At 50.4% G+C, this 17,754-nt stretch overlaps 2 protein-coding genes across 15 annotated transcripts in view; one reads left to right on the top strand and one right to left on the bottom strand.

Moving 5' to 3' along the window:
- The window catches only part of BUB1 (BUB1 mitotic checkpoint serine/threonine kinase), a 118,762-nt gene extending 102,763 nt beyond the window's left edge, over positions 1-15,999 (top strand). For 4 of the 6 annotated variants that reach the window (XM_048298001.1, XM_048298002.1, XM_048298003.1 and 1 more), the window contains 23 exons: positions 4,410-4,554; positions 4,871-5,067; positions 5,537-5,577; positions 5,838-5,932; positions 6,241-6,287; positions 6,390-6,580; positions 6,758-6,906; positions 7,320-7,657; positions 8,329-8,381; positions 8,891-9,031; positions 9,799-9,894; positions 10,206-10,296; positions 10,673-10,748; positions 11,278-11,458; positions 11,946-12,024; positions 12,428-12,651; positions 13,069-13,209; positions 13,803-13,918; positions 14,545-14,706; positions 14,829-14,986; positions 15,069-15,246; positions 15,412-15,518; positions 15,693-15,999. In XM_048298001.1, coding sequence (XP_048153958.1) covers positions 4,410-4,554; positions 4,871-5,067; positions 5,537-5,577; positions 5,838-5,932; positions 6,241-6,287; positions 6,390-6,580; positions 6,758-6,906; positions 7,320-7,657; positions 8,329-8,381; positions 8,891-9,031; positions 9,799-9,894; positions 10,206-10,296; positions 10,673-10,748; positions 11,278-11,458; positions 11,946-12,024; positions 12,428-12,651; positions 13,069-13,209; positions 13,803-13,918; positions 14,545-14,706; positions 14,829-14,986; positions 15,069-15,246; positions 15,412-15,518; positions 15,693-15,888 — 3,202 coding nt within the window. In that variant the 3' untranslated portion in view covers positions 15,889-15,999. Of the gene's footprint in view, positions 1-3,726; positions 3,765-4,091; positions 4,267-4,409; positions 4,555-4,870; positions 5,068-5,536; positions 5,578-5,837; positions 5,933-6,240; positions 6,288-6,389; positions 6,581-6,757; positions 6,907-7,319; positions 7,658-8,328; positions 8,382-8,890; positions 9,032-9,798; positions 9,895-10,205; positions 10,297-10,672; positions 10,749-11,277; positions 11,459-11,945; positions 12,025-12,427; positions 12,652-13,068; positions 13,210-13,802; positions 13,919-14,544; positions 14,707-14,828; positions 14,987-15,068; positions 15,247-15,411; positions 15,519-15,692 lie in introns of those variants that run through there. The other 2 variants (XM_048298006.1, XM_048298005.1) reach the window with 2 other exon arrangements.
- Positions 1-17,754, bottom strand: part of LOC125323244 — a 56,737-nt gene that overhangs the window by 16,048 nt on the left and 22,935 nt on the right. The window lies entirely within an intron of this gene.

The following is a 17,754-nucleotide window of genomic DNA, read 5'->3' on the forward strand; positions in this document are numbered from 1 at the left end:
TCATTAAAAGAACAGAAGAACTCTTACCCCACCCCAGCCCACAAACACAATGAGCTGCTGTGCCCCAGGGCTGGGGTTAATAGACCCCTGGCCGGGCCCGCCTCTCGCTCCCACCACGCCCGGGAAAAGGGAGGAGGCAATTTTACCATAAGGGATCGAAGCCCTGAGAGGAGCTGCAGCTGTTTGGCTGCTCTGACTTAAATTCCAGGTGAGTAAAGGGCTCCGTAGATGCCTTCTGTTTTACTACAGCTGCATCCACTGAAAGGGTAAAAAAGCTTCTTGTTTTGGCAGTATAGACAGGTGAGTCACATAGTTCCTTGTTAAGTTCTGTAATTGTTCATTAGTAACTACTGAGTAGTACTCCATTTGGGGACTATGGAGGGTGGAGAAGAATAGCAATAATATACATGGTGTAACTCCTGTTGGGGTCTCTAATTAGGGCTGTATTCACTATAAATAAAACTAAAAAAAATAATGGGCTCTCTGGCAGCAGGAGGGTTTTGTGAGTGCTGGGCTCGCTCCCCTGTGAGAGATTGGGTGCCAGTACCCAGCTAGAAGTGCCCTGAAGTACAGATTTAAATTCTTAAAATGCTGAAAAAGGGGGAGCTTCCTTCAATTGAACCCCTTAAAATGAGAGACTAGGGAGTGTTTGTCTCTACTTAAATAGATGCCATAGCAATAAATGGGTTCTCTCCTCTGAATCCCCTAAAATAGTGGAAAAAGAGGGGTTTTCCTTACTTCAGGTCTCTCCAGTGATGGAAAAAGGGGGACTTTTCCCTCAATTCAAACCCTTAAAAAGGAGGGACACCAGGGATTTTCCCTCAATTTAAACCTTAGGATGATGAAAATGGGGGAGTTATGCTCAATTCAAGCCCATAAAATAGCATCGTCAAGGTTTTCCCCTTCTATTTAAACTGGAGAATAATGGAAAATGGGGATTCCCTGTCAAGTGATACCCCTAAAAGCATGGAAAAGGCAGGGTTTCCTTCAACTGGCACCCTTAAAATTGCAGAGGAAGGGGTTTTCCCCCCAATTTAAACACAGAAAATTATGGAAGTTTTTTCCCTCCGTTTAAATCCTTTTTCTCCTCATAACCCCCCTTTTTTTCTGGGGGCACTGGGGAAGGGCTGCCAAGATGAAAGGGGAAAGTGGAATGTTTCCCTGGGACCCCACGTGCTGCCCTGCCTGCTCAGGTGCTGCCCCTTGGCACGAGGGGTTTTCCCTGGGCATTTTGTGGGAGCAGTGCTCTGTGCCCAGGTGCCTCCGGCTGCTCCCCAGCTCCTGCTGGGTGCTCCGACCATTGTCCCTGGAGGGACACTCGGGATGCCCCCATTGCCCCTCTGGACCAGCAGCTCCCTGCACAGCTGTGCCCGGGGAACCCTCTGGGAGCGGCCTCTGGCAGGAGCCGCCCCCTCCTCATCCTGGCCGCTCATAGCTGGGGCTGCTGCGCCTTGGAGGGGGGGCTGAGGAGGAGAAAGGTCCTGCTGGTGGGCCTGGGGTCACCCATGGCAGGCAGGTGGGATGTGTTTAGAGGGATCTGCTGCATTCTTGTCCCCACTGGGCGCTGCTCTGGCCTGGAGGGGATGGAGCACTGGGAAATGAGCCTGGGAATACTGAGACGGGCAATGCCAGTGAGGAAGTGCTGCCTTAATTCTGCTCATTGTTTCTTTCAGTATCTTTGTGTCGTTCATCTTGGAAGCTTTCTTTGTGGAATATTCCCTGGAGAAGAGTGAAGTGGAAACTGCCATCGAGCAGAAAATCCAGGAGCTGGGAATGGGAGTTCAAGAGTAAGCCCCCTAATGAACCCATGGTGGATGTGGCCAATTTGGCACCAGTGATGAGGGAAAAGCACCCTCTGTGTCGAGGTGTGAGCTGAGATTCCCCTTCCTCGTCACAAAGTTCTGGCTGATCTTCCTTAAAAATGGCAATTCCTCTTCCCTGTCATGAAGTTCTGGCTCCTCTGCTGGTTTAAGTGCCAGTAGAAGGCCCCTGGTGTTGGCTTTGCTGCCTCCCGTGGCTCTTCCAGCCCAGAGGACAGGAGAGGTGCTGGAAAATAACCCCATGGCTGGTGCTTGTCCTGCCCCACCGGGAAGCCGTCGCTGCTGGGCTCCCAGGGTAGGGTGTGCCCCCTTCCCAGGTCATTCCTGGCCCTTCCTGTGCAGGGATGAGCTCCGGGATGAGCAGCTCCTTGACAACATGGAGAGTGCAGAGCACGAGCTGGAGGGGGAAGGTGGAACGAAGGCACAGAGCAAAGGGCTGCTGTTCAAGATTGCCTCCAAACGTAAGTGTGACCCTCCAGGGTGTCCAGGCCCAAGGGTCCCAGCTCTTCCCTGGGAGAAACTCCCGAGTCCTGCTGCTCCCTTGGGGCTATGAAAGCAGCCAAAACCCACCTGGAGACTTTGGGACGACTGTGGACATTAGATGTTTGCTGTTTGTTTTTACTTCTGTAGCAACTTCTCCTGTCCCCCCTTGGCCTTTGTGTGTCCCTTGTCTTCATTAACCTCCCTCTGGAGACACTGCCCTGGTGGCCGAGGTCCTGCTGTGCCAAGACACCCGTTTTCCTCTCTCCCTCCTCTGTGGGCTTTGCATTCCTGCTGCCTTGGATCACGGGGTGACTGTATCCTCCTTTGCTCTGGCTCGCTCAATGACTTTTTTCCTCCTTCTCCTGGCTTTCTTGCTGTACCGCAGGTATCCATTGTGTGGGAATAGAAGGGTTTAAAATGCCAGATAATGGCCTTATCCTCGAGAAGGGCTCACAGTACTTCAAGCAGGTGGGGTGGAACAGCAGGGAATGTGATTTGGGGGATTTTCTTGCCTGTTTTAAAACAGGGACCTTGAAGGTAGCCAGAGGAGCAGATCTGGTGCTTACAGGGAATTCTTTTGTCCCGCCAGGATACAGGACAGTGGATGCTCTGCTGCAGCGCATGTTCGAGGCAGAGATACCCCTGGAGGACGAAGGCCCTTCCTTTGAAGAGATCCTAAACTTGTCCCCCGCCTCGGCTGTTCCCAGGAGCCCGCGTTCCGAGAGCGCGGCTTGAGGGGGGATCAGGGAATGGAGCCGATTCCCGGCTGTCCAGGTGTTCCCTGGCTGCTCCCACGCGTGGGGCCCGGGTTCCACGGTGGGAACAAGCAGCTTTGTCCTGGGAAGGAGCTTTATCTCATGGAAAGTCCCGTATAAACGTCTGGAATGCGGGGGGCAGCCGGAGTATCCGGCTGTGCCCGGAGAGGGACGGCGCCCGGGCAGTATGTTCTGGAATAACCCCTTCTTGTACCTGGAATTGTATCGCAGCACTTTTCTATGCAGCTCTATGGACCGGTGTGTGCTGAACGAAGCGGCTCTTCAGCACAATAAATTCAGCAGTTTGGAAAAACCATGGAATACCTCCGAGTTAATGAGGGGAGAGGGTTGGGGCTGCTCCCTGATAACGTGCAGGGCTCGGAGGTGGGAAACGAAGACGAGGAGAGGAGCGGGGGCTGCTCCTCGCGTGCGTTGCCCAGCGTTCCTCTTTTACTTCCCAATTCCTCATTTTGTGCCTCCTTTTCCCTTGGGGATGCGCCCGGGCCGCCCTGCAGCGGCCGCCATGGGAACAGCACCTGAGGGCGGTGCTGTGGGCGGGGTTTGTCGCGTGATTGACGGGGCTGGGGGCCAATGGGGGGGCGGGGCGGGCCGAGGACTGGCCAATGGGGAGGCGGCAGGGGCTGCGCGCGGCCAGTTTGAATCGGCGGGAGCGGTTGGGGCGGACGGGCATGGACGGGCCCGGGCGGTGAGCGGGAGAACGGGATGGGGAGCGGGAGAACGGGGTGGGGAGCGGGATAACGGGATGGGGAGCGGGATAACGGGGTGGGGGAACGGGAGAACGGGGTGGGGAGCGGGAGAACGGGGTGGGGAGCGGGATAACGGGGTGGGGGAGCGGGAGAACGGGGTGGGGGAACGGGAGAACGGGGTGGGGGAACGGGAGAACGGGGTGGGGGAGCGGGAGAACGGGGTGGGGGAGCGGGAGAACGGGGTGGGGAGCGGGATAACGGGGTGGGGAGCGGGATAACGGGATGGGGGAACGGGAGAACGGGGTGGGGAGCGGCGTTGGGGCGTGCTCCGTCCCCCGGAGCTGTGCGGATGCCGCGGCCGTGGGGGCGGCAGAGCCTCCGCCCGCCCCGTGCGCTTCCCACCGTCTCCGATCCCGGCCTGACCCGGTCTCTTCCCTGCAGGGATTACGAGGTTCAGATCCGGAATTACCGAGGGCCCGACCCTCTGGAGCCGTGGGACAGGTGAGCTCGGCCCCGGCTCGGGGTGCCCCATCCCTGCCCCGCTGTTGCCCCCTCCCTGCCCCATCCCTGCCCCGCTGTTGCCCCATCCCTGCCCCGGTGTTGCCCCGTCCCTGGCTCGGAGCTGACTCTGGAATGGTTTGCAGGTACCTGCAGTGGGCAGAGGAATGTCTCCCGCTCCAAGAGAAGCAGAGCCGCTGGCCCGGGCTCCTGGAGGAGCTGGTGAAGGTGTTCGTGGGCGACAAGAGGTACCACCAGGACCTGCGGTTTGTGAGCTACTGCGTCAAGCTGGTGGGTACAGCTGCGGTTTTTTGGGAATTAAACTGTCCTCAAATACTCATGCTGCAGTTCTGGGACTGCAAGGAGCTTTGGAAGGAGCAGGAGGCCTTGGGAATTCTGATCCTCTGCAGAACAGCTGAGTCTTGCTGGAGCAAAGTGTGCTTTTTAAGCTCTGTAGCTTGAGGGATGTGTCTTAGCTGCTCTTATGCTTAGAAAATGATGCTTTCCTATGATGATAACTAAGAAATTCTAATGCTTTTTATTTTGCCTGCAACTCCCTCGGATGTTTTTGGAGGTGCTGATGGCTTTGTGCATTTGTGTTGTGCAGGCAGAGTTCATCTCTTCCCCTTGCCAGTACTTTGAGTACCTGCACGGGCAGGGAATTGGAGCCAAGACCTCGGATTTCTATCTGGCCTGGGCTCAGCTGCTCCTGAGGGAAGGCAACGTGCAGGGAGCAGGAGCTGTGCTCCAGAAAGGGCTCCTCAACCAGGCACAGCCCCGGGAGAACCTGCAGCAGCTCCACTGGTAATGCTGGGGCTTCTTCTACTCCTTTATTCAGTGCTCATAATTAACCATGGGTAACGTGTGGTTAATTGTCTTTTTCCTGTGTGCTTATTTTTGGTAAAGGGAGGTGGAAACTTAATGTTTATTTACTGTTCAATATTTATTGGGTGTTTTGGGATGTATATTAAAAAATATCCCAGGGCAAAGCAAATCCTTGAGCTGAGTCTTGGAGTTTAGCATTTAATTCCGGGAAGTTAAATGGAAAAAAACAAAAGTAAAATGTAATGTACAACATAAAACAAATGCCCAGTTCTGTTCTCCTGCTGCCTCTTGCAGGCTTTAGTTTTTGCAGCTCTGGAGATGTCCATATACAGTAAAAATCATGGTTTTCAGTGTTTTCGTACAAGGAAATCCAAGATTGCTGGGAGGTGGGGAGGGGTGAGGGACAGGTGATTTCATAGTAATAACTGAGGGTTTTTTTGCAATTTAGCTCCCTGCAGAGTTATGATCCTCGGAATCCTCCTTTGCAAGGTGAGGATGAAGAGTCCTGTCTGATCTGTAGCTGCACTAAATAATTTTTTTACCTCAATGAGTGAGTTTTGTCACCGAAGAAAACAAATTCCCTGTAGAAACCACTTCATTTTCCCTCTTTACCGAAAAAAAATCTTGAGGGCAATGTATTCAAAGTTATTAATTTTCCAGTGCTTCAAATTAATCAAAATTTACAAAGGAGCAAACGATTTTTACTCATTAATGAGTAGGAAATATTTCTATTATGTTTCCTGTGCCAGATGCTGCTGTTGTAAAACCACTTCAGACTTCCCATGCTGCAAATCAAATGGCTCCCCCAAAAGGTGTTTCAAGTCCTAATCCCTGCAAAAATCAGGTAAATAACGAATTATTTGCAAAAGATGTTTCATGGGGAGTTTAGGTTGCTGACCTTGGCTGAATAAGGATAAAATAGAATGTGTGTATCTGGTGTATCTTAAAACTGACATTGAGATGATATTGCTGCTGGTTTTGTGCTGCAAGCATCACATCTCCATAGGAATGTCTCAGCTGGGAAGCACTGGGATACACTCAGTGGCCTGACACATTCCCAGAATTGCAGGAATAATATTAGCAATGGAGTCTGTGCCAGTTGTGCTGCTTGAATTTTATTTTATTTTTTGGTGTTTTATTTCCCTGCTCTAGGGTCTGGATGCTGCTGGTTCCCAGTCCTGTGCTGTTGGAAAAGAAGTGTAAGTGGTTGGGTGGTCCTTTGAAAGTCCCACTGTGGGAAAATGAGCTCTCTCCCAGGCCAAATCCCCCAAGCCTGGCCCTTTCCTCCCTTTCCCTCCCAGGAACTACGTGACCTACATCTCCAAGTCCGAGGTTGTGCCGAAGGCGCCGTCGGGTGCCACGGGGTGGGAGCAGGTCCCGATGTACGACAAGAACCTGCTCCTGTGCGAAGGCTCTGAGCTCTCCTTCGAGGAGCTGAGGGCCAAGAGATACTTCAGGAAATATGAGCTCCTCAGGAGGCAGCAGGAACTGGGTATCCTCCTTTTTCCAGCTCTCCAAAGGGCTGTTTCCTGGCTAAGCTCATCCTTTGGGCTCCTCTATTCAATGCCACATCAGCGGTGTCTCTCCTGAGGCGCCAGGAGGCAGAGTGAGCCATCAGCGTGTTGTACAGACCATGTATATTCATTTCATACTGTTGTTTAATCCTCAGAGGAGGAGAAGAAAGACTCCATGAAGAAAAAGGAGTCGGCAGTCCTGGAGCTCCAAGCCCTGCAGCAGAAGCTGGACCAGCTGACCCAGCTCTCCAGAAGCCTGGAGGAAACGAGACTGGAACCAGCAGCTGAGCCAAACCAGAGGCTGGTGAGTGGGTTCTGGGATGGACAGGAATGCTCTGCCTGGGTTTATTGCACAAAATCCAGCCGTGCTGTAGGAACCAGTGCTGGTTGTTAACCCAGTCTGGAGGCTGAGGCTGCCATACCAGTGTGGAAACCTGGCACAATTTGCAACGTGCAGATTTTAAAGGTTTCACCCCAAAGTGTGGCTTTGTTTCTCCACAGTTTAGTTTGAGGTGCAGATGGACGTTCCCTTGTGTTCTGGGCACGTGGAACTGACAGGGAAAATAGGAATGGCTGTACTTGAGGGGGGTGGATTTTGGGTGTTTCTCATCCCTAAAGGTTCTGTTACCTTCTGGCCATGTGGAACTGGCAGGGAAAATGGGAATGGCTGCATTTGGGGGGAATTTGGGTGTCACAGAACATTTCTCATCCCTAAAGGTGCCCCCCCCTGTGAGGCCCAGCACATCCCACGTGCCAGGGAACTGGATGGCACCTGCTCCAGGGCTGGATGCGCCCAAGTCCCAAGCTCTGGTGCTGGAGCAGTCCCAGTTCCAGGTGCCACCAGCCACCACTCCCACCCCGCAGCCAGCAAAGCCTCTCAGTGACTGCACTCCAGCTGCCTCCCCCTGGGAAGCACCAGAGGAGAAGGACCCAGCTGGAGCTCGGGCAGAGCTTGGAGAGCTCCAGAAGAGTTTGCTGCACCCTCCCTTCAGCGCTGCTCCAGCTCAGGAACGGGCTCATCCCGACCCAGCTCTGCCTCGGAGCACGGGAGAACTGTGAGTGTGAACAGGCTCCTCCTCTGCAATTGTGTCCTCAGGCTCCACACTGGGAGCTGGGAATTAGCTAAAAAGAAGCCTTTCTTCCCCTTCTGGAAAAAAAGCCTGACCTGAAACCAGTGTTTATTAAGCTTAGATCAAACTTGGTACTCATAGCCATTTTTAATTCCTTTTACCCCGTGGTTTAATTGCAATAAGAGGAAAGTCAGTGCATAATGCCTGGCTGGCCCTGGCATGCCTGGAATAAACCCCAGGAAGAGCTTTGCTCCTGCAGATCCCACTCCAAGGTCTCCAGAGAAAGATTAAAAAGTGCTGGTATTTCTCTCCTGCACTTTTGCTGTGGGACTTGGCCACGAAATTGCGGTGCAAAGGGAGAAACCCAGGCTGGCAAAGCAAGGGTGGCTCAGTGGGCTTGGCCAAGGTGGGAACAGTTATTCACCCATGTTCTGGAATTCCCTGGGGGCAAACTGTGTCCGAGGAGAGCATTTGATGCATTTTAACCTTTTTAAAGGAGACTGCTGCATCCCAGGATATTGGCAGCTGTAGGACAAGCTTTCTGGGGTGATCTTTAATAATATTCTAAAGGACCTCTCACTTCCTTGAAATAGGGATTAAAATGGGATTTAAATAGCTTTTATTGCAAGGTAATGTTGTGACTCTTTCTTCTGAAGGTCCCCTAACAAGGGATCCACTGGATTAACTCCTGCTGTGCATGTGAAGGAAGGTGAGGAACCTTTGGAAGGAGATTGATGCCATCGGTGCGGCTGTTCCCAGCTGGGAATCGTTAACTGCATGTGGACACCAGTTCCAACCCTGGAAAAGCTTTCTGACTTCCCAAACTCCATCCCTGCATGTCTGGGCAGGGTCTCTCTATCCGTTCCATGGATCCAGTCCCTGTTCCCATGTTCTGAGCAGTTCCTTTTGGAGCTAGTTGGGAATCGCTGTTTGTCCTCGCTGGCTTCCTTCTTCACTTTCTGTGTTGGGACAGAGCATTCCTGGGAATTGCAGGTGGATTCCTCAGAGGTCACCCAGCTGTCCCAAGTCCCTCTTGCCCTCCAGGGCAGCCTCCCTTTTGGGAATCTGCCATGCAAACCTCTGAACAAGCCAAAATCTCTCCCCAAATTCTGCGTCGCTGCTGCTCCTCTTGTTTATTTCCCTCACTAACATTTTGCTGGAATACTCATAAACAATCCCAGGCTCCTTCAGGAATGATCTTGCCATTGTCTTTTCCAGCCTCCAGAGCTGGGAATTCCTCCTTTGCCTCTGGAAATATTTCCCAAGCCACCCCCAACACCTCACTGGGAGGAGCAATGGGCACAACAACGCCCTTCAAGGTGCAGCCGTCGCCCACGGTCCACACGAAAGAAGCCTTGGGTAAGGTCTGGAATAAAGTTTTCCTTCCCCTGGAGTCAGTGGGGTCTTCCCTGGAAATGGTAATGGAGACTTTTCTAGCCAAGGGAGCTGTCTAGGGATGGGCATGTGCACCATTCAAAGAGGAAAATAACATTAAATCATTGATTGTCTGTGGGGATATTGTCTGGGTGACCCAAAACTTCTGACCAGAAATGGATGTTGTAGCAACATCCCAGCAGCCACATCCCACCAATTCCTGGATAAATCACTGCCAGGCTTCTTGGGGAGTGAGTGGCTTTTGTCAGGGAATCCTGTTTGGGAGGTGAAGACCTAAACCACACTAATTTGGAAGCTCATAGTCAGCTCTGGTTGACGCTGAGCTGAATAAAAACAAAAAGATAAACCCCAAAAGCCTGTGGCATTCGTTAGTCTTCCAAATATCTAAGTTTTAAAAAAATCTAAGAAATTAAAGGCGGATTTGCTCCCTTAGGAAACTTGGAATTTCACCTTGGAGAGCAAATAAAAAGGGCCAAGTGCGTGTTGGCCAAATTGGCCCTTCCTGTGTCTGTTCAGTTGTCTGTGGGGTGTTTAAATGCAAGAGGGAGGAGCAATTGGTTATTGACCGCAGATGAATTATAAGGATATTCTTATTAATTAGCATTGAAGGCTGTTAGAGTTAATTGGCATTTGATTTGACTACTACACGATGGAAGAACCTCTGAAAATTTCTTTTTCTGGGAGTGTTATTTGTTTATTATTTATTCCTTTTTTATTTCTTTCTTTCTTAGGTGTTCTCATGGATATGTTCCAAACACCATTCTTGCCTGAGCCATCTGCCCTGGAAGACAGCGAGGAACAATTTGAAGCCTTTTGCAGAAGAAGAGGTGTGTGCTCTTTATTTTCCCAGTCCATGGAATTCCATCCTTTATTTCCCATTGTCACCTCCCACTAGTCCTTGCTGGAAGAGTGATGCCAGTCTGAACCCCAGGAGCTTCCAAGAGTGAGATTTCACAACTGGGTTCGGGCTGGAAAAATCTTCTTTCCAAGAGTTTATAGGAAAGGTGATTGGAGTGGGAACTCTGCAGGTGCAGCTGGATGGAGCCCTGAGCATCACGTGCCTGGACAGGGGGGAGAATGTGGCTGTTTAAATAATCTTTATTGGGTGAAGATAACCCCTGTTATCTCTTATTTGCAGAGCCTGGTGGATGTTTGAAAACCAACATCGTTGTCCCTGTCACTCCTGCATTTGCCATCTTTGAGGATGAGGAGGAGAAGGAGAACAGCAGGTAAGGCGGGAAGAAGGAGCCAGCTGAGCTCAGCTCCGTAAAAATCACGGAGCAAATTGATCCCATTCCATGAGACTTTGCTGTGGCTGTGCCAGGATTGGCTCGGATACAACTTGTGGCAGCTGCCTGGAGTGGCAGGAGAAAAGCAGGAGTTGCTACTCTGGGATTGCACAACTTCCCTGTTTGGACAGTGCTTGGAAGTTCTTCATTCTCCAGAGAACTTGGGGATAACTGAGCTGCTGCAGCTTCTCTGAGTCGCTGCAAATGGGGCTCTTAAAATAAAAGTAAAAATTCAGGTTAAAACAAACAAACCTCTGTCGTGCCTGGGAAAGCTCCTGGGGAAAAGCTGTTCTAAACTTTTGGGGTCATTTTTCAGGATCCCACAGCACAAGAACAAACCAGAAGAGCCCAGAACTTTTGGAGAACGTCCCTTGACCGACTGTGCAGCAGAAGTGAGTGGTGATCCTGCAGGGATTAGCCTTGGGAGTGGGTTATTCACTTATGAGGGTTGCCAGTGTGGGTGCATTCACCTCTGCTCTATCCCAGTCCCACAGTATCCTTAGGAATGATGCCTAGCTGAAGGCTGGATACCTTTTCCCATTTCCTGCCACCAGGATGAGCTTTTTTGATTGTTGATTGACAGAAAACTGATGGAGAACTCCACTTCTCAAATGTGTGGATTTGGCATCAGTCTGGGGGAGGAAGAGACATTTCATCTTCCAGCAGCCACCTCGCAGCTTCCATAGCTGAGGAGATGGATAAAACTTGGATAGAAGTGATCCCTTCCCAGGGTTTAGCTTTTCCAGGCTCTCATGGCAATTTTGGGTGGTCTGGTATTTTGCTGTGGCTTTGATTATTACCAACATTCAGACCTAGTCTAAAACTATGGAAACATGGGATTTAGGTTCTATTTCAGGATCATTTGGATGGTTTAATTTTAAATCTCGATTTTTTTTTTTTTTTTTTTTTTTCCCTGCCTAGGAAGAAACGGGAACCACGGAATTCCTGCGGGATGATTACACGGTGTGGAATGGCCCCTGCAGAAACAAAGCCCTGGCTCCCAGTCCAGACAACACCAGGGACTTTGCCCGAGCTGCCCAGCTCATGTCCACACCCTTTAATTACCTGGCAGCTCCTTCGAGGCCCCCTTTGGAGGACAGAGGTAAAATAAGGACCCTTTTGGGTGGAAAACATTGAATTCGGTGCCTCATGACTCCATTTCTGCCCAAATCCCACCCAAGTGTGGCTCCCACTGCTGCCACTCCAGAGCCCACATTCCCTGTGGAACAGGAGCTCACCAGCTCTCCAAGGATTTTTAACTGGGATAAGACGAGGTGGTGAGGGACAAGAGGCTTTGTGTGTCCAGCTGCTGCTGTGAACCATTCCAAGGGGTTGGGAATATCCAAACATTTGGTGAATCCCATCTGGGAGCACCTCTATGCTGTTCTCCATAGAGGAAGTCTTTTAAGTCTTGGAATATGCTCCCTGGAGAAATCCAGCTTTTAACTTGGATGTTTGAAATGAGGCTTTGTTGAGTTCTGTTTTTTGTGGCAGCAGCTTTCAGAGCTGCTGGGTGAGAATACTCAAAATATTCCTGCTTTTGGGGAAATAAACATTGATTTGCTCTTGTTGCTGTTCCCTTTGTTCAGCCTGTGAGGAAAATTTGCCTCAAATGGATTTGGAGTTCTCTGGAGAACTACACAGGCAGCCAAAGGCCAAGAAGTTAAGGTATGCTGCTCCCAGTCTGAGTTTTCCAAGGTTTTCCACTGTATTTGTGTCAGCCTGCCTCTGCCCAACACTCATCCCATCACTGGGGGTAAATGGACCTGGGTTTGGTGACCACGCCCCAGAAAGCCTTCCAGGATTTAAGTTTTGCCTCACTGAAATTAAAAACTAACTGGTCAAAAATCCACTGTTTTCTTCTCTTGATGAACTTGGACATGAATGGGTAACACAGCTTGACCAAATCTAGTTTTCCTAAGAAAATTCCCTTTTATTCACCTCAGTGTTGGCCATGGTGGCATTTGACACATTTTTGCTCCCCGAAGGTGCTAAACCACCAAGGCAGAAGGTTAATAATATAATCCTATGTTAATATTAATAATTAATTGTATTTTGTTTAAATCCATAGGCCTGTTCTTGAACACATCCCTGAACAGAGAGAGCTTCATGGAAACCTTCTGAAACAAGGGACTGGAATCCAGGGAATTGCTGCAGCTGCTTCCCAACGACTGCATGAGGAGACAGCTCCAAGCAGAACTGGATATTCCTCCTCCCTTGGAGTGGATAGAACTTGCCAGGAGAGGCTGTGTGGAGCTGGGCAGGACAGGACAGCCCGGACTGGGAGACCTGCAGGTACCCAGCATTCCCTGGTTTTCTTCCCTGGATTCCAAGGGCAGTGCTTTGTGCACTGGAGGGAGCGATTCCATGATTACTGCAAGGAGGTTGCTGCTCACCTGCAAGGAATGTGAGGAGGGATGAGTGTGGGTTGTACCTGGATTGCACATTGCCATGGATACCCCAGAGTGCAGGAATACTTGGAATCCTGACAGGTTCTGGGCTCACTGAGGCTCGAATATTTTGGGAAACTCCGGATTTCTGGGCAGGTGCAAAAGCTGGAGTGTGAAAATCAAGGAATGCTTCACTTATCCCTCCTGGGGTTTTTTTGGTTTATTATTTTCTTTAAATCAGTGATGCTCATTCAAGCCCAAGCTTGTGTTACTTCCTTGGAATGCCACCCAGAGCTTAAACACTTCCCTTTTTTCCATGAAGTCCTTGTTGAGAACCCTTGGGACACAGAATTGGTTGGCAAGTTCTTGTCGGAGCTTCCGAAACCGCTCCACACCTACGCCAACTACTTTGAGTGGAAATCTCCTCTTCCATTCATCAAACTGAAGGCTGAACTCTCACTGGGTAAGAGCTCCTTCAAACTCTTCATTGCCAAGCATTTCTTGAAACTTTTTATGGGAAAATTTCTTGGAAGTATGTGGGAATTCAGCTTCCTTGTGTGTGTATATCCAGATTATCTCAGCCTGTTGGGAATTAGGCCTGGGGAATTAGGCCTGGGGTTGGGAATTAGGCCTGGGGTTGGCCTGTTTGTCTTTTGTAGCTTGAGCCTTTTGGATGAGGCATTTTTCCCAGTTTTCCCTGTAAACTGGGCCACAGCTCTCCAGCTTTGTGTGGAACAGCAGCGGGCCCCTGTCAACAAAAGCTGTAGGACAGGGATTGCAACATCCCAGTGGGACTTAAACATTAGTGTTTACTTTTCAGGGCATGCCCTTTGGAATTTGACTGCTTCCAGGGGGTCAGGCAAAAATAGAAACACTGGGGTTGAGTGTGTGTAACTTCTAGCGCTCCTGCTCTGTCCTGTTCCTAGCAGGAAGAAATTTTTAGGGAAGGACTTGATCTAGGATTAAATAATTCATTTAGGCTGGTGCTCTTCTCTTTTTTCTCCTGTTTTTCCTCTGTGGAGTTGGCAGGCAGGATTTAATGGTAATCTTTTAAAGGCTCCAGCTCATTCCACATGGATTGCTTGGTCGGAGAGGGAGCTTTTGCCCAAGTCTATCAAGCTTCCATCCTGGATGCCAGCAACCCTCGGAACAATCAGAAAGTGATATTCAAGGTCAGTGGTGTTGGGTCACAACAGCTCTCCTGGAATAATTCTGGAGTCTGACCCTCCCCCTGAGTGGATTCACACACATCCTTGGCCTTTCGATGTCAGATCTGCCTCTGGCATCTTTTTATGGATCTTTTCTCCAACATTTAGTCCTTCAGGAAAAAATTAAACCCCTTCTTTAACCCCTGAAGAGAAACTTTTTCAGGACAGAAAGTGATTTATGTTTTCTTCGGAGCATCGGGGATACAGAGTGTGTGGAATTGTAGCATGGGATTGAAGTCTTGATTTGAGAGGATTAATGATGGAGTTTATCATCCTGAGGTTAATTACTGTGAGGATGGGGAGGCCCTGGCACAGCTTTTCCAGAGGTGTGACTGCCCCATCCCTGGAAGTGTCCAAGGCCAGGTTGGACACTGGGGCTTGGAGCAACCTGGGAAAGAGGAAAGTGTGCCATGGCAGGGGGTGCAACTGGATCATCTTAAGTTCCCTCCCAACCCAAACCATTCTGGGATAAGTTCAAGAGGGAAGATGCCTGATCTGCCATTAAAAACCAACAACAAAACCCAACCTGAGAGGAACTCCAGCTTTTAACACTCCCAGATTTTCCCAGGAAATCCCCTTCTTTCTTCTAGGTCCAGAAACCTGCCAACCCTTGGGAGTTCTACATTGCCAGCCAGCTGCTGGAGAGGCTGAGCCCCAGCGTGCGCCACCTCTACATCCACTTCTATTCCGCCCATTTCTTCTCCAACGGCAGCATTTTGGTGGGGGAGCTCCACAACTACGGAACGCTGCTCGTGAGTGCCACCAGCTTCTGCTCTGGAGCATCTCTGCCCTTTTGGAGTGTTTCCTGCACTTGATTTGCCTTCTTTGGGGATACGTTGTTCTTTAATCCATGCTGTGTGTCTCTGACTTCCAGAATGCCGTCAACATTTACAAGAAGCTCCCGGAGAAGGTGATGCCCCAAGCCCTCGTCATCTACTTTGCTGTCAAAATCCTTCACATGGTGGAGGAGCTGCACAGCTGCAAAATCATCCACGGGGACATCAAACCTGACAACTTCATCCTGGGAGAAAGGCAAGTGTCTCCTGTTGTCACCAGGTGTCACCATAAGGGAGCCTGGAGACACTGAGGGGGTTGTTTCTTGTTGTGGTTGAAGGTTCCTGGACAACAACACGTGTGACATTGATGGGCTCTGCCATGGCCTGACCCTCATTGACCTGGGCCAGAGCATCGACATGAAGCTCTTCCCTGAGGGAACAGCCTTCACTGCCAGGTGTGAAACGTCTGGATTCCAGTGCGTGGAAATGCTGACAAACAAACCATGGAACTACCAGGTAAGGGACAGCCTGAAATCTCGGAGCTTCCTGCATGCCAAAAAATTGGACTCTACCAGTGTTGTAGCATCTTGCGGAGCTTCTCCCTCTCCACGGGGTGTTTTCAGCTCCGTTTTAGTGCTCTGGGTGTGTTTTTGACACGGAACTGGTGTGGTTTTGGTTCAGACAGACTACTTTGGGATCGCAGCCACCGTGTACTGCCTGCTCTTCGGGACCTACATGCGCCTCAAGGACGATAATGGGGTCTGGAAGCCTGAGGGAACCTTCAGGAGGTAGGTGTCCAAAATATTCCCCAAACCTTGGCCTAGGTTTCCTAGAAACCCACGTTTAGTACCACATTCGAGGCTGGTTCTGTCACAGCTTTTCTAACTGGGAGTAGAGCAAAAATGAGTATTTTAACAGCTGAATTTAGCACTTTTTGGATGGGTTTTTGTCCTTTTTTGCAGGCTTGCCAATGCTGACCTGTGGAAAGAGTTCTTTGAGAGCTTGCTGAACATTCCCAGCTGCCACAACCTGCCTTCCCTCGGAGTCCTGCGCCAGAAGCTCAAGGATTTATTTTGCAGGTCCTACGCGAAGGAAATCAAGTTCCTTCGGAACAGACTCGTCGTGCTGCTCATCGAGCACAAACGCTCGCGGAAATAAGGGTTGAGTTTGCACAGTTTCCACGGACTTGGGGTTTTATGGATTTGGAATCTTTTTGTTGTAATAACTTGGTTTTAAATAATAAATGGGTTTGGGGTTGACCCAACGATGGTTTGCGTCTTTCTGTGCTTTTTGGGGGGAAAAATACGCTAAAATGAGTTGTTAGTTGGTTTGAGAGGCAGTGGGTGTGCTTGGGTTGGGCTTTTCCTGCTCCACCTGTCCTTAGGAATTTCTAGGATGGAGGAAGTGGAGGTTTGCAGGTCAGATTTAGGTTGGACAGGACTGAACCCTCCCTTGGCACCTCCAGTTCTGACCTCCCCCCACATCATTACTCGAGCTCAGGGGAAAACCAAAAGACAAATGTCTCTTGTTTGCCTGTACCGTGGCAGAAGTTTGGGGAAAAAGTGTTCCTTTAAAAGGAATATTTTAGCAGCACAACCCCTGAGGAAGGAGAGGGCATTAATTTGATTTTTGCATCTCCCCACAGGAGGGAGACAACAGCCTTTGCTATTCTCTCTCCTTCTGCTTCTGTTTCTGGGGTGGTTTTCCTATGCTTAAACTGTTCAGCTGAAAACCACGGTGAGCCTGGGCACCTGGTACAGCTTGGGATAGTCAGGAAGAGCTGGGATATGTTGTGGTTCTCCTAGGGTTTGCTGCTCTCCCTCCAGCTGGGGCTCCTCTCCCTGCCCTGATGGCAGAACCTCTTGGATTCCCCTTGGAAGCAGCCTGCTTCCCGTGGCACGTGGAAAAGCCTCAGGCTTTGATCCGAAGCAGCTGGTTCCTGACTCAGCTGGAGCGAGCTGCACCAGGAGGCAGATCAGCTGGAGCAACCTCGGAGCTAGTGGAAACATAAACACTGGATCCAGGGGTGGCTTTTTTGTTCCCTTTCTCCCCTCAGTTGCATTTTTTTATGAGCTGAGCCGAAGCCAGCTGTTCTCTGGCCAGGCCAAAATCTCTGCCAGGCTCAAGTTTTTAGATCTATATTGTAAATTATGTATTTTTAGTTCCTCATATAACGCAGAGGGATATGTGGAGGAGCACTTTTCAGAGCATTATGAGCACGATGGAGCTTTTAGCTGCAGCTTTGCCCTTAATAAATGCTGTTATTTTACATTAAACACCCTTAAAACAGCCCCCTGCACCAGCCACCTGCTCCTGCCCCCACCCCACCATCCTCCCATGGGAAGCAGGGAGGAGAAAGGTTAAAACCCCACCCTGTGAGGGGTAAAAATGGATCAGTGGAGGGATGAGGAGGTGGGGTGGAGGTTCTGCTTTCCTACTTGATTTAAACCAAGCTGTTCAAAAACCCAAGAGTAGTGAAGCCCAGGGCCCAGCTGGCAGGGTGATATTTCCTCCCCGGCACGCGCCGGCTCCACGCTGCTGAAGATCTCGAGGTATCCCCAGAGTCGCCCTTTACAGATAACTCATCTTGGGGCCTCCACCACCCACACGGAGAGGAGAGATTTCCTGGCGCGTGGGTGGGTGCCTCTGCCTCTTCTTCTGCAGAAAACCCAGGTTTACTCATTTTTCACCCTCTGCCATCCAGCCGGGGCCCCCCCTGGGGTCTGTGGCTGTCTCCCAGCTCCTCCACCCCTTGCTGGTGGTGGCCCATCACCACTCAGCCCTGGCCAAGCCCTTTCTGCTGCCATCTCCCCTCAATTCCTGGCCAAATTTCTTAATTATGGCTTTGAAGGCATTAAAAAGGATAAAGCGTAAGGTTGTTAAAAGCTGCAGCCACCTCAGTAATTAGGCGCACGCTAACGAAGCAGCGAGCCTGGTCCTCGTCCTTGGGGTGACCCAAAGTGCTGTCACTCACCCCAATAGGAGCAATAAATAACTTTAAATGCACATTAACAGATCACAAAT

The sequence above is a fragment of the Corvus hawaiiensis genome, chromosome 3 (assembly GCF_020740725.1).
Source record: "Corvus hawaiiensis isolate bCorHaw1 chromosome 3, bCorHaw1.pri.cur, whole genome shotgun sequence".
NCBI lineage: Eukaryota > Metazoa > Chordata > Aves > Passeriformes > Corvidae > Corvus > Corvus hawaiiensis.